We start from the raw sequence: 16,370 nt of genomic DNA, 5'->3' as shown, positions 1-16,370 counted from the left end.
AGCAATCTTGATTCCAGCTTGTGTTTCTTCCAGCCCAGCGTTTCTCATGATGTACTCTGCATATAGTTAAATAAGCAGGGTGACAACATACAGCCTTACTGCATTCCTTTTCCTATTTGGAACCGGTCTGTTGTTCCATGTCCAGTTCTAACTGTTGCTTCCTGACCTGCATACAGATTTCTCAAGAGGCAGATCAGGTGGTCTGGTATTCCCATCTCTTTAAGAAGTTTCCACAGTCTATTGTGATCCACACACCCAAAGGCTTTGGCATAGTCAATAAAGCAGAAATAAGATGTTTTTCTGGAACTCTCTTTGCTTTTTCAATGATCCAGCAGATGTTGGCAATTTGATCTCTGGTTCCTCTGCCTTTTCTAAAACCAGCTTGAACATCTGGAAGTTCATGGTTCATGTACTCCTGAAGCCTGGCTTGGAGAATTCTGAGCATTATTTTGCTACCGTGTGAGATGAGCACAACTGTGCGGTAGTTTGAGCATTCTTTGGCATTGCCTTTCTTTGGGATTGGAATGAAAACTGACCTTTTCCAGTCCTGTGGCCACTGCTGAGTTCCCAAATTTGCTGGCATATTGAGTGCAGCACTTTCACAGCATCATCTTTTAGGATCTGAAATAGCTCAACTGGAATAGCTCATCACCTTCACTAGCTTTGTTCATAGCGATGCTTCCTAAGGCCCACTTGACTTCACGTTCCAGGATGTCTGGCTCTAGGTGAGTGATCACACCATCATGATTATCTGGGTCATGAAGATCTTTTCTGTACGGTTCTTCTGTGTATTCTTGCCACCTCTTCTTAATATCTTCTGCTTCTGTTAGGTCCCTACCATTTCTGTCCTTTATTGAGCCCATCTTTGCATGAAACGTTCCCTTGGTATCTCTCATTTTCTTGAAAAGATCTCTAGTCTTTCCCATTTTATTGTTTTCCTCTATTTCTTTGCATTGGTTTCTGAGGAAGGCTTTCTTATCTCTCCTTGCTATTCTTTGGAACTCTTTATTCAAATGGGTATATCTTTCCTTTTAACCTTTGCTTTTTGCTTCTCTTTGGCAACCCACTCCAGTGTTCTTGCCTGGAGAATCCCATGGATGGAGGAGCCTGGTGGGCTACAGTCCACGGGCTCGCAAAGAGTCGGACACGACTGAGTGACTTCACTTCACTTCTCTTCTTTTCACAGCTATTTGTAAGGCCTCCTCAGACAGCCAGTTTGCTTTTTTGCATTTCTTTTTCTTGGAGATGGTGTTGATCCCTGTCTCCTGTACAATGTCATGAACCTCAGGCACTCTATCAGATCTAGTCCCTTAAATCTATTTCTCACTTCCACTGTATAATCATAAGGGATTTGATTTAGGTCATACCTGAATGGTCTGGTGGTTTTCCCCACTTTCTTCAATTTAAGTCTGAATTTGGCAATAAGGAGTTCATGATCTGAGTCACAGTCAGCTCCTGGTCTTGTTTTTGCTGACTGTATAGAGCTTCTCTATCTTTGGCTGCAAATAATATAATCAATCTGATTTCGCTGTTGGCCATCTAGTGATATCCATGTGTAGAGTCTTTTCCTGTATTGTTGGAAGAGGGTGTTTGCTATGACCAGTGCGTTCTCTTGGCAAAAGTCTATTAGCCTTTGCCCTGCATCATTCTGTACTCCAAGGCCAAATCTGCCTGTTACTCCAGGTGTTTCTTGACCCCCTCCTTTTGCATTCCAGTCCCCTATAATGAAAAGGACATCTTTTTTGGGTGTTAGTTCTAAAATCTCTTGTAGGTCTTCAAAGAACCATTCAAGTTCAGCTTCTTCAGCATTACTGGTCAGGGCATAGACTTGGATTACCGTGATATTGAACGGTTTGCCTTGGAAACGAACAGAGATCAGTCTGTCGTTTTTGAGATTGCATCCAAGTACTCCATTTCGGCCTCCTTTGTTGACTCCTTTGTCGGCTACTCCATTTCTTCTAAGGGATTCCTGCCCACAGTAGTAGAAATAATGGTCATCTGAGTTAAATTCACCCATTCCAGTCCATTTTAGTTCGCTGATCCCTAGAATGTTAACGTTCACTCTTGCCATCTCCTCTTTGATCACTTCCACTTTGCCTTGATTCATGTACCAAACATTCCAGTTCCTATTCAATATTGCTCTTTAGAGCATCAGACCTTGCTTCTATCATCAGTCACATCCACAACTGGGTGTTGTTTCTGCTTTGGCTCCATCCCTTCATTCTTTCTGGAGTTATTTCTCCACTGATCTCCAGTAGCATACTGGGCACGTACTGACCTGGGGAGTTCATCTCTCAGTGTCCTATCTTTTTGCCTTTTCATACTGTTCATGGGGTTCTCAAGGCAAGAATAACATGACTTTTAATTAACATTAATTGATTAAAATATTATTATTGGCACCACAGATACCTTGGAACACTAGGATGGGGGCCACAATCCTTAGAATAGAGTTTCTTAGCCTATGGTCCATGGATATACATTATGAATCGCTCCTGAAAACACAGTGGTTTAGGGTATGTGCAGTTTGGGGTTCTATTCTGGGGACTGAATCCATAGCCTTCATTACTATCTCAAAAGTTGTTCAAGATGAAAGAACCACAGTCTCAGAAAGCTAAGCTACTCAAATGGCTTCTGATACTGGCCCTATTCTCCATAGTTTACAAACCAGTCCCTGTTTGGCTAGGCAAGAAAGAGGCAAAACAAGTAGAGAGGATTTCAGTGTGAACAGCCATCAAGGTTTACAGAGCAGAAAGACCGTGGGGTCCCTGCTCCCTGGTGATGTGCTTTCTACAAATAAACATTCTCTCTCTCCAAGAGCATGAGGCATCCCTTTCTAATATTAGCTAGAAATATGGAGTTAAAAGGAGGGAGTGGTGGAGTGGGCTGCATCATAACTCCTGCTGTTTGTTTAGTCGCCAAGTCGTAACGGACTCTTTGTTAACCCTGGAGTGTAACCCATCAGGCTCCTCCTCTGGGATTATCCTGGCAATACTGGAATGGGTTTTCCATTTCCTTTTTCAGGGGATCTTACTGACCCAGGGATCAAACTTGTGTCTACATTGCAGGTGGATTTTTCACTGCTGAATCAGGGCATTATAATATTAATAGAAGTAGAAAAATGCAAAGATATGAAAATGAAACCTAGGAGAGGGGCTCCTTTCTTAAAGTCACAGACCACTAAGTCCTGGAATTTTACATTAAAATCACAGCCTAACCTACAGTCAACACTCAGACAGAGACATTGTGCATTTCAAATATTTTTGTAAAGTTTTTTATTAAAACTTTGAATGTTCAGCTCAGTTCAGTCACTCAGTCATGTCTGACTCTGCGACCCCAGGGAATGCAGCACTCCAGGCTTCCCTGTCCATCACCAGCTCCCGGAGTTTGCTCAAACTCATGTCCATAGAGTTGGTGATGCTATCTAACCATCTCATCTTCGATCGTCCCCTTCTCCTCCTGCCTTCAATATTTCCCAGCACCAGGGTCTTTTCAAATAAGTCAGTCCTTTGCATCAGATGGCCAAAGTATTGGAGTTTCAGCTTTAGCATCAGTCCTTCCAATGAATATCAGGACTGATTTCCTTTAGGTTTGATTGGTTTGATATCCTTGCAGTCCAAGGGACTCTCAAGAGTCTTCTCCAACACCACGGTTCAAAAGCATCAATTCTTCGGCACTCAGCTTTCTTTATAGTCCAACTCTCACATCCATACATGACTACTGGAAAAACCATAGCTTTGACTAGATGGACCTTTGTTGGTAAAGTAATGTCTCTGCTTTTTAATATACTGTCTAGGTTGGTCATAGCTTTTCTTCCAAGGAACAAGCGTGTTTTTAATTTCATGGAGCCAATCACCATCTGCAGTGATTTTGGAGCCTAAGAAAATAAAGTCTGTCACTGTGTCCACTGTTTCCCCATCTATTTGCCATGAAGTGATGGGACTGGATGTCATGATCCTAGTTTTCTGAATGTTGAGCTTTAAGCCAACTTTCTCACTCTCCTCTTTCACTTTCATCAAGAGGCTCTTTAGTTCTTCTTTGCTTTCTGCGTAAGGGTGGTGTCATCAGCATATCTGAGGTTATTGATATTTCTGCTGGCTATCTGGATTCCACTTGTGCTTCATCCAGCCCAGCATTTTGCATCATGTACTCTGGTGACTAAGTGTGCTAATTCTAACTAGTAAAGTACCAAGAGCTTCTTGAAAAGTTCACTGTGCTAGAAGAAAAAACATGTTCCTGCTGATGATAGACACACACACACATGCACAGATCTAAAAATGACCCAAAGTCGTCTTTTCCCTAAAGATGGTATTTCAATAGTGATGTAAATTTTTGTTTACTACTAACTTGCTACATATGGACTTAAAAGACCAAGAATAAATTTGGTTGAAAATCATGACATTTTACCTAATCACCCCACTAAGAAGGGATTCAGGTGAAGCAACCTAAGGTCAACATAGGTTTATAAAAGAGGAAACTGAAATTTAAGCGATAAGTTGAAGATTAAAAGCCAAGACGCTTACCAATCAAATTCTGCCCTTTTCAGAATTACAGCTACCAAGTACAAACACCTTTTACAGGCTTGCCATAGAATTCTTTATCTAGTGGTACTAGCCAGCTCTATAGGCTAAGGCACTATTCTAGGATTTCATTTGTATCTGCATCTTCAACATACCACATGGGACATCCATTAGGGACAACAGATTTTTTTTTTTAGTAATCGCCTGTAACACAGAAGCAAACCTTTTCATTCTCTACTGACAGACAGCATTAAACATTTCATAATTCTGCTTGTCACAATCATTTTACAGCAGGTCAAAAATTGGATTCTAAATGAATCAGACAGGGTTAAATTGAATTTAAATGCATAGGGAATAGAAAATGCTAGCAGATAGACAAGCCTAGCAATTTGCTGTCAGCTGCTGAAACATAGCAGATTATTCCTAGTAAGACAGCAGGAGTCATCCTGGCTGCTTCCCAAACATCAATAAGCAAAGTAAGCTTAACGTTGGGCCCTCCCTCTTCACCCCTTACACCAGCAGGAGAGGAAGGGCCACAGGGAAAAGGATGAATTCTCTGGAGCTACATACCACGTTCTTGTAGAAAAAATACAGAATCATGTTGGAAAGTCGGGTATAACACCAGTGCCCGTGGACAAGGAGGAGCTTGCTGAGATGTCTAAACTGAGAAACAGCAAAGTCGCTGGCCATCACAGCCTGTGGGGACGATGGAGAGAATGTCACCCTGAGCAGAACATGTTAGAATAGACATAGCATGGCAACCTGACCTCCAGCAGGTTCAGACTGGTCAAAATGTGGTTTAAATGTAGTAAATCACACAGAGACAAATATCAAACATATGTGGGAATCTAAAAAAAAAAAAAAAAAAGAGAGTACAAATGAACTTATTTGCAAAACAAAAACAAAGTCACAGATGTAGAAAACAAATTTATGGTTACCAGGGTGTAAGGGCACCGGGATAAACTGGGAGATAGGGACTGATATATATACTATATATAAAATAGATAACTAATAAGGATTTATTGCCCAGCACAGGAAACTCTACTAAATACTCTGTAATAGCCTATCTGGGAAAAAGAATCTAAAAACAGTTGGGTATATGTATAATTGATTCATTTTGCTGTAAAATTGAAACTAACATAACATTGTAAATCAGCTATACTTAAATAAAAATTTTTAGGAGGGAGGAGCCAAGATGGTGGAGGAGTAAGACGGAGAACACTTTCTCCCCCACAAATTCATCAAAAGAGCATTTAAAAGCCGAGTAAATTCCACAAAACAACTTGTGAATGCCGGCAGAGGACATCAGGCACCCAGAAAAGCAACCCAAGTCTTCGAAAGGAGGTAGGAAAAAATATAAAAGACAAAAAAAGAGACAAAAGAGGGAGGGACGGAGTTCAGTCCTGGGAAGGGAGTCTTAAAAAGAGAAGTTTCCAAACATCAGGAAACCTTCTCACTGCCGAATCTGAGCTGAGCTTTGGAAGCACAGAGGGCAACATAACAGGGAGAAAAAATAAATAAACAATTAAAACTCGCAGATTGCAAGCCCTACGGTAACTCCCCCAGCGGAGAAGCAGCGCAGATGCCTGCATACGCCATTAGCAAAAGGGGGCTGGGCAGGGAGGCGCGGCGCGGGCTGCATCGCTTAGAGTAAGGACCTGGCCTGAAAACCCTGAGCGCTATCTGAGCGAAAAAATCTGGGCTAGCAAACCAGACTGTGGGATATCTGCCACGCGAAAAGCCAGCCCTAACCTAAGACACCACCAGGCCCGCGCAGAGAACAAAGGACTGAAGAGAGATAGCTGGCTGCAGACCTTCCCCCTCTGGTGACACGCAGCCAGAGCCGGAAGGGGGCAATCGCAGCACCACAGAGACATTATCTATAAAACTGTAAGCAGGCTTCTTTGCGAATTAAAACTTCTTGGGGGGTCTGGACGGTCAACATCTCCCTGAAAAGGTGCGCCAGTTGTACACCTAGAAAACTGAGCGACGGGGAGGCGATAGGTCGCAGCAATCGTGCTCGCTAAACACCTCATCACCTGAGCTGCTCTGACCTGGGAAGGGCATAAAACGCAGGCCCAACCGAGTCTGCGCCTCTGAGGACTACCCGAGTGCCTGAACCTGAGCGGCTTGGACCTGGGAGGTGCAGGCAGCCCAGGGCTGGCCACGGATGGTTCCCCGGAGGAACAACCTAGAGCCTAAGCAGTGTGGGCAGGGAGGCTACATGCACTGTGAGCGGGGACAGACCCAGTGTGGCTGAGGCACTGCGACCACAGGCCAGTGTTACTTGTTTGCAGCATCCCCCCCTCCCTCCCCACAGCACGACTGAACAAGTGAGCCTAAAAAGAAAAAAAAAAAAAAAGGGTCCTCCACCGTCCCCTTTGTGTCAGGGTGGAAACCAGGCACTGGAGTCCAGCAAACAGAAGAAGCTATAACAGAGGGAACCGCCTTGGAAGCTACAGGCAATAGATTAAAACCCTGTGGTTACTACCAACTACATAGGAAGGAGCCTATAGATCTTGAGAAATAAAAGTCGGACCAAGGAACTAGCCAAAAATGAGCTGAACCCACATACTCACAACAAAATCAGAGAAAGTCCTCGATATATTTTCACTATTTTTACGATCATTCTTTCTTTTTTTTTTTTAATTTTTTAAAAAAATTTTAAGTCCTCTTTTATTCCTTTAATTTTCACTTTTATAACCTATTACTTTGCAAAAAAAAAAAAAAAGACCCTATTTTTTTTTCTACAGCAAACTTCATATATATATTTTTTATAATTTTTTGACCTTGGTTTTTTTTTTTTTTTTTCCTTCTTTTCTTTAATATTGTATTTTTGAAATTCCAAACTCTACTCTAGATTTTTAATTTTAGCCTTTTGGTATTTGTTATCAATTTTGTACCTATAGTTTTTTTATAATTTCTGTGACTTTTGTTTTTTCTCTGTTTCTTTCTCTTCTTCTTTTATATAACATTGTATATCTGAAATTCCAAACTCTACTCTAGATTTTTAACTTTTGCTTTTTGGTATTAGTTATCTATTTTTTACCTATATTTTCTTTATAATTTTCGCAACCTTGTTTGTTTTTGTTTGTTCGTTTTTTCTCTCTTTCTTTTCCTTCTTCTTTTCTTTAACATCGTATTTTTGAAATTCCAAACTCTACTCTAGATTTTTAATTTTTGCTTTTATGTATTTGTTACCAATTTTGTACCTTTAAGAACCCAATCTTCAGTACCCATTTTTCACTAGGGAACGAGATTACTGGCTTAACTGCTCTCTCTCCCTTTGGACTCTCCTTTTTCTCCACCAGGTCTCCTGTGTCTCCTCCCTAACCCCTCTCTGCTCTACCCAACCTGTGAATTTCTGTGTCTTCCAGATGGTGGAGAACACTTAGGGAACTGATTACTGGCTGGATCTGTCTCCCTCCTTTTCATTCCCCCCTTTTATCCTTCTGGCCACCTCTGTCTCCTTCCTCCGTCTTCTCTTCTCTGTATAACTCCGTGAACATCTCTGAGCGGTCCAGTTGTGGAGTGCACATAAGGAAGTGATTATTGGCTAGCCCACTCTCTCCACTATTGACTCCACCTCATCTCATTCGGGTCACCTCTAACTCCCTCCTCCCTCTTCTCTTCTCCATGTAACGCTGTGAACCTCTCTGGGTGACCCTCACAGTAGAGAAACTTTTCATCTTTAACGTAGATGTTTTATCAATGGTGCTGTATAGAAGGAGAAGTTTTGAAACTACTGTAAAAATAAGACCAATAACTGGAAGCAGGAGGCTTAAATCCAAACCCTGACTCCAGGGAACTCCTGACTCCAAGGAACATTAATTGACAGGAGCTCATCAAACACCTCCATACCGACACTGAAACCAAGTACCACACAAGGGCCAACAAGTTCCAGGGCAAGACATACCAAGCAAATTCTCCAGCAACAAAGGAACACAGCCCTGAGCTTCAAGATACAGGCTGCCCAAAGTCACCCCAAAACCATAGACATCTCATAACTCATTACTGGACACTTCATTGCACTCCAGAGAGAAGAAATACAGCTCCACCCACCAGAACACCAACACAAGCTTCCCTAACCAGGAAACCTTGACAAGCCACCTGTACAAACCCACACACAGAGAGGAAACGCCACAATAAAGAGAACTCCACAAACTGCCAGAATACAGAAAGGACACCCCAAAACCAGCAATTTAAACAAGATGAAGAGACAGAGGAATACCCCGCAGATAAAGGAACAGGATAAATGCCCACCAAACCAAACAAAAGAGGAAGAGATAGGGAATCTACCTGATAAAGAATTCCGAATAATGATAGTGAAATTGATCCAAAATCTTGAAATCAAAATGGAATCACAGATAAATAGCCTGGAGACAAGGATTGAGAAGATGCAAGAAAGGTTTAACAAGGACCTAGAAGAAATAAAAAAGAGTCAATATATAATGAACAATGCAATAAATGAAATTAAAAACACTCTGGAGGCAACAAATAGTAGAATAACAGAGGCAGAAGATAGTGAATTAGAAGATAGAATGGCAGAAATAAATGAATCAGAGAGGATAAAAGAAAAACGAATTAAAAGAAATGAGGACAATCTCAGAGACCTCCAGGACAATATTAAACGCTACAACATTCGAATTATAGGGGTTCCAGAAGAAGAAGACAAAAAGAAAGACCATGAGAAAATACTTGAGGAGATAATAGTGGAAAACTTCCCTAAAATGGGGAAGGAAATAATCACCCAAGTCCAAGAAACCCAGAGTGTCCCAAACAGGATAAACCCAAGGTGAAACACCCCAAAACACATATTAATCAAATTAACAAAGATCAAACACAAAGAACAAATATTAAAAGCAGCAAGGGAAAAACAACAAATAACACACAAGGGGATTCCCATAAAGATAACAGCTGATCTTTCAATAGAAACTCTCCAAGCCAGGAGGGAATGGCAAGACATACTTAAAATGATGAAAGAAAATAACCTACAGCCCAGATTATTGTACCCAGCAAGGATTTCATTCAAGTATGAAGGAGAAATCAAAAGCTTTTCAGACAAGCAAAAGCTGAGAGAATTCTGCACCACCAAACCAGCTCTCCAACAAATACTAAAGGATATTCTCTAGACAGGAAACACAAAAATGGTGTATAAATTCAAACCCAAAACAATAAAGTAAATGGCAATGGGATCATACTTATCAGTAATTACCTTAAATGTAAATGGGTTGAATGCCCCAACCAAAAGACAAAGACTGGCTGAATGGATACAAAAACAAGATCCCTACATATGTTGTCTACAAGAGACCCACCTCAAAACAGGGGACACATACAGACTGAAAGTGAAGGGCTGGAAAAAGATTTTCCATGCAAATAGGGACCAAAAAAAAGCAGGAGTAGCAATACTCATATCAGATAAAATAGACTTTAAAACAAAGGCTGTGAAAAGAGACAAAGATGGTCACTACATAATGATCAAAGGATTAATCCAAGAAGAAGATATAACAATTATAAATATATATGCACCCAACACGGGAGCACCACAGTATGTAAGACAAATGCTAACAAGTATGAAAGGAGAAATTAACAATAACACAATAATAGTGGGAGACTTTAATACCCCACTCACACCTATGGATAGATCAACTAAACAGAAAATTAACAAGGAAACACAAACTTTAAATGATACAATAGACCAGTTAGACCTAATTGATATCTATAGGACATGTCATCCCAAAACAATGAATTTCACCTTTTTCTCAGGTGCACATGGAACCTTCTCCAGGATAAATCACATCCTGGGCCATAAAGCTAGCCTTGGTAAATTCAAAAAAATAGAAATCATTCCAAGCATCTTTTCTGACCACAATGCAGTAAGATTAGATCTCAATTACAGGAGAAAAACTATTAAAAATTCTAACATATGGAGGCTGAACAACACGCTGCTGAATAACCAACAAATCACAGAAGAAATCAAAAAAGAAATCAAAATTTGCATAGAAACGAATGAAAATGAAAACACAACAGCCCAAAACCTGTGGGACACTGTAAAAGCAGTCCTAAGGGGAAAGTTCATAGCAATACAGGCATACCTCAAGAAACAAGAAAAAAGTCAAATAAATAACCTAACTCTACACCTAAAGCAACTAGAAAAGGAAGAAATGAAGAACCCCAGGATTAGTAGAAGCAAAGAAATCTTAAAAATTAGGGCAGAAATAAATGCAAAAGAAACAAAAGAGACCATAGCAAAAATCAACAAAGCCAAAAGCTGGTTCTTTGAAAGGATAAATAAAATTGACAAACCATTAGCCAGACTCATCAAGAAACAAAGGGAGAAAAATCAAATCAATAAAATTAGAAATGAAAATGGAGAGATCACAACAGACAACACAGAAATACAAAGGATCATAAGAGACTACTATCAACAATTATATGCCAATAAAATGGACAACGTGGAAGAAATGGACAAATTCTTAGAAAAGTACAACTTTCCAAAACCGGACCAGGAAGAAATAGAAAATCTTAACAGACCCATCACAAGCACGGAAATTGAAACTGTAATCAAAAATCTTCCAGTAAACAAAAGCCCAGGTCCAGACGGCTTCATAGCTGAATTCTACCAAAAATTTAGAGAAGAGCTAACACCTATCCTGCTCAAACTCTTCCAGAAAATTGCAGAGGAAGGTAAACTTCCAAACTCATTCTATGAGGCCACCATCACCCTAATACCAAAACCTGACAAAGATCCCACAAAAAAAGAAAACTACAGGCCAATATCACTGATGAACATAGATGAAAAAATTCTTAACAAAATTCTAGCAATCAGAATCCAACAACACATTAAAAAGATCATACACCATGACCAAGTGGGCTTTATCCCAGGGATGCAAGGATTCTTCAATATCCGCAAATCAATCAATGTTATACACCACATTAACAAATTGAAAAATAAAAACCATATGATTATTTCAATAGATGCAGAGAAAGCCTTTGACAAAATTCAACATCCATTTATGATAAAAACTCTCCAGAAAGCAGGAATAGAAGGAACATACCTCAACATAATAAAAGCTATATATGACAAACCCACAGCAAACATTATCCTCAATGGTGAAAAATTGAAAGCATTTCCTCTAAAGTCAGGAACAAGACAAGGGTGCCCACTTTCACCATTACTATTCAACATAGTTTTGGAAGTTTTGGCCAAGCAATCAGAGCAGAAAAAGAAATAAAAGGAATCCAAATTGGAAAAGAAGAAGTAAAACTCTCACTATTTGCAGATGACATGATCCTCTACATAGAAAACCCTAAAGACTCCACCAGAAAATTACTAGAACTAATCAATGATTATAGTAAGGTTGCAGGATATAAAATCAACACACAGAAATCCCTTGCATTCCCATACACTAATAATGAGAAAACAGAAAGAGGAAATAAGGAAACAATTCCATTCACCATTGCAACGGAAAGAATAAAATACTTAGGAATATATCTACCTAGAGAAACTAAAGACCTATACATAGAAAACTATAAAACACTGGTGAAAGAAATCAAAGAGGACACTAATAGATGGAGAAATATACCATGTTCATGGATTGGAAGAATCAATATAGTGAAAATGAGTATACTACCCAAAGCAATTTATAGATTCAATGCAATCCCTATCAAGCTACCAACAGTATTCTTCACAGAGCTAGAACAAATAATTTCACAATTTGTATGGAAATACAAAAAGCCTCGAATAGCCAAAGCGATCTTGAGAAAGAAGAATGGAACTGGAGGAATCAACCTACCTGACTTCAGGCTCTACTATAAAGCCACAGTTATCAAGACAGTATGGTACTGGCACAAAGACAGAAATATAGATCAATGGAACAAAATAGAAAACCCAGAGATAAATCCATGCACATATGGACACCTTATCTTTGACAAAGGAGGCAAGAATATACAATGGATTAAAGACAATCTCTTTAACAAGTGGTGCTGGGAAATCTGGTCAACCACTTGTAAAAGAATGAAACTAGAACACTTTCTAACACCATATACAAAAATAAACTCAAAATGGATTAAAGATCTCAACGTAAGACCAGAAACTATAAAACTCCTAGAGGAGAACATAGGCAAAACACTGTCCGACATACATCACAGCAGGATCCTCTATGACCCACCTCCCAGAATATTGGAAATAAAAGCAGAAATAAACAAATGGGACCTAATTAAACTTAAAAGCTTCTGCACAACAAAGGAAACTATTAGCAAGGTGAAAAGGCAACCTTCAGAATGGGAGAAAATAATAGCAAATGAAGCAACTGACAAACAACTAATCTCAAAAATATATAAGCAACTCCTACAGCTCAACTCCAGAAAAATAAATGACCCAATCAAAAAATGGGCCAAAGAACTAAAGAGACATATCTCCAAAGAAGACATACAGATGGCTAACAAACACATGAAAAGATGCTCAACATCACTCATTATCAGAGAAATGCAAATCAAAACCACTATGAGGTACCATTTCATGCCAGTCAGAATGGCTGCGATCCAAAAGTCTACAAGCAATAAATGCTGGAGAGGGTGTGGAGGAAAGGGAACCCGCTTACACTCTTGGTGGGAATGCAAACTAGTACAGCCACTATGGAGAACAGTGTGGAGATTCCTTAAAAAACTGGAAATAGAACTGCCTTATGATCCAGCAATCCCACTGCTGGGCATACACACTGAGGAAACCAGAAGGGAAAGAGACACGTGTACCCCAATGTTCATCGCAGCACTGTTTACAATAGCCAGGACATGGAAGCAACCTAGATGTCCATCAGCAGATGAATGGATAAGAAAGCTGTGGTACATATACACAATGGAGTATTACTCAGCCATTAAAAAGAATACGTTTGAAACAGTTCTAATGAGGTGGATCAAACTGGAGCCTATTATACAGAGTGAAGTAAGCCAGAAAGAAAAATACCAATACAGTATACTAATGCATATATATGGAATTTAGAAAGATGGTAACAATAACCCTGTGTACGAGACAGCAAAAGAGACACTGATGTATAGAACAGTCTTTTGGACTCTGTTGCAGAGGGAGAGGGTGGGAAGATTTGGGAGAATGGCACTGAAACATGTATAATATCATGTATGAAACGAGTTGCCAGTCCAGGTTCAATGCACGATACTGGATGCTTGGGGCTAGTGCACTGGGACGACCCAGAGGGATGGTATGGGGAGGGAGGAGGGAGGCGGGTTCAGGATGGGGAACACAGGTATACCTGTGGCGGATTCATTTTGATATTTGGCAAAACTAATACAATTTGTCAAGTTTAAAAATAAAATAAAATAAAAAGAAAAGATGGAAATGAAAGGAGAATACATGTAAAAATAAAAATAAAAAAATTTTTTTAAACATGTAGGTTAAGCCTTACATGCAGATCCCCACCCCCGCCAAAAAAAAAAAAAAAATAACCCTCTCCAAACAAGCAAAAACGCCTGCATACAGAGCGTTAACGGGTTGCCTGGAGTTACCACTCAGCTTTCCAACATGACCCCATGAAACAAGACTTCTCTCTGGTCTACTATTCATGATGTAGTTTCGGCAAGTGTGCTTTCCCTAGAAAGCAGCCCCCTCAGAAAGAACTCCGAGGGAGCATTTGCTTCTCCTCAACGAAGAGAATATAAAAGCATACAGTTATGACTTCACTTGACTATTAACAACGCGGCAGGCAAAGGAGGTATTTGAATTTCTCATCTTTTGTAAAGACATCATAATTTACAATTCTCAGGAAACCCTCAGCCTCACAGCCCACTTTCTTTTGACAGTACTTGCTCCAATCATGACAAGCAGTCTTTTGTCCAAGCCTCTATCTGAATTTTGTGCCTACAACACTATCCAGTGCATACACATGAAAACTGGCAGTCACACCTCCCTCATCCTCTCCTATCTTCTCTTCGCATCTCCCTATTTAGGATCTTCAGGTCTTTTATTCAAATCCTCAGTGGCTCTCAGCATCAAGTCATAGTTATTGCAGAGATAACACATATGTTCTTATGATTTAGATACGTTATATTTTTAAAACTGAACAAGTGAGTTAAAATTACACAGGAAAATACCATAATACTCACCCAGTAAATAGTCACTGAGCGAATGAATGGATAAATGCCCTGTCACTCACTTCTGAGCTAGCTGCAGACAGCCTCACTCTACCACAGAGATGTGACCGTGGAGAAGGCTACCTTTGGATGGGAAGGTCAAGTTTATGGTCTTCGGGTGTGCAACATCTACTCACCTGCATGCCTTCTTGCCCAGAGATGCCAATGCCAATGTCTGCCACTTGAATCATGCTGACATCGTTGGCACCGTCACCTTCGTGAGACAGGAGAAGAGAAACAGATGAGGAGCAAAGAAAAGATGCAAACTACAAATCAGTAGCAGCCTCTCAAGCCAACAAACTAATCCTTCAAGGTTTATCCCATGTCTCCAAGCTGCCTGGAAGCTGGCTAAGCAGGAATTCAAGGTGGTATCCCATTGCCATCAGAAGAATTCCAAATCAGTACTACTTGAAAATCCTTTGCCTGGGCTAGCCTCCCCTTTGTCTATGTCACTTACTCTACTTCCAATTTCCCAGATATACTCTGCTTCTTCTAGCCCTGCACCTCGTGTTTCTCTATTCCTATAACACTGCCCTCATCATCCCCGCCCCACCTTGCTAGATTTTAATTGCTCTCTCAGCTTAGATATCACTTCCTCTGGGAAATCCTTCTCATATTCCTTTTAAATAATACTTATTTATTTGCTTATTTATGGCTATGCTGGGTCTTTGTTGCTATGTGTGGGCTTTCTCTAGTTGCAGTGAGCAAGGGCTACTCTCTAGTTATGATGCGTGGGCTTCTCTTTGCAGTGGCTTCTCTTCTGGAGTACAGGCTCTACTGAGCATGGGCTTCAATGGCTGCAGCACACTGGCTTAGCTGCCCCACAGCATATGGAATCTTCCTGAACCAGGGATTGAACTCGTGTCTCCTGCATTCGCAGGTGGACTCTTAGCCACTGGACCACCAGGGAAGTCATCATGTTTCTTTTAGATATGATGCCCCTTCCTTAGGTTTCAAGTACCACTGAGTGTGTCTCTAGTAAACCTGTCACGTGGTATTATTATGGTTGCTATAGATTTCCTTGTCTCAACACAGGGGAAGCTTCTTAAGGGGAGTTATTACATTCCCACTGGTAATGAACATTGGTTGTTCCCAACTGCCCAGCAAACTTTACTTGTTTTCTAATGAAGTATCCTACCTTTTCCTGGGGACTGAGTCCATGTGTTTTGTTAGGATGAACCCAAATCTCCAGATTTGGGATGGGCAACTGAAGCAAGCCTGGGAAATTAGCATCATCTGTTCCCTGGCCTCAGTGATTGGTTCAGAGATGGGTACATGATTCAACTTAATTGATACAATTGACATGTCCAGGGCTCTAGCCTCAGGAACATACGGATTCAGGGCCTTGAACAATTCACTCATTTATATGTTCTTTCAATAGGACAGTTGAACAGAATTCCACCCTAACCCTGATACTTTATTCCAGCAACTTGAAAACATGTACTATTATTTCTCTCAGGTTGCTAATAGGATGAGATATAAAGGTGGGAATTTTCAGTGGCTAGAACAGCATCCTGAGGGGAGAGGCTACCTGAGACTGAAAATAATCCAGGTAGAAGCAGAGACTATAAGGAAAGACTGAGTTCTCATTGTGCTAATGTCTGAATTTTGGTATGTCACAGAACTTAATCTCACCCTGTTTCTCTTTTCCACTTATATTCATTTTTGGTGAGCTTATCTAATATCAAGGCTTTAAATATCATCACT

The 16,370-nt window shown here is 40.3% G+C and overlaps 1 protein-coding gene across 4 annotated transcripts in view; it reads right to left on the bottom strand.

Annotated features, from left to right (window-relative positions):
• ATP10D (ATPase phospholipid transporting 10D (putative)) overlaps window positions 1-16,370 on the bottom strand; it is a 145,805-nt gene that overhangs the window by 19,839 nt on the left and 109,596 nt on the right. For all 4 annotated transcript variants that reach the window (XM_027544421.1, XM_027544422.1, XM_027544424.1 and 1 more), the window contains 2 exons: window positions 14,801-14,877; window positions 5,088-5,213 (listed from right to left, as the gene is read on the bottom strand). In XM_027544421.1, coding sequence (XP_027400222.1) covers window positions 5,088-5,213; window positions 14,801-14,877 — 203 coding nt within the window. The remainder of the gene's footprint in view (window positions 1-5,087; window positions 5,214-14,800; window positions 14,878-16,370) is intronic.

The sequence above is a fragment of the Bos indicus x Bos taurus genome, chromosome 6, assembly GCF_003369695.1.
Source record: "Bos indicus x Bos taurus breed Angus x Brahman F1 hybrid chromosome 6, Bos_hybrid_MaternalHap_v2.0, whole genome shotgun sequence".
In the NCBI taxonomy this organism is placed as follows: domain Eukaryota; kingdom Metazoa; phylum Chordata; class Mammalia; order Artiodactyla; family Bovidae; genus Bos; species Bos indicus x Bos taurus.
This window is presented reverse-complemented; position numbering and strand designations above follow the sequence as displayed.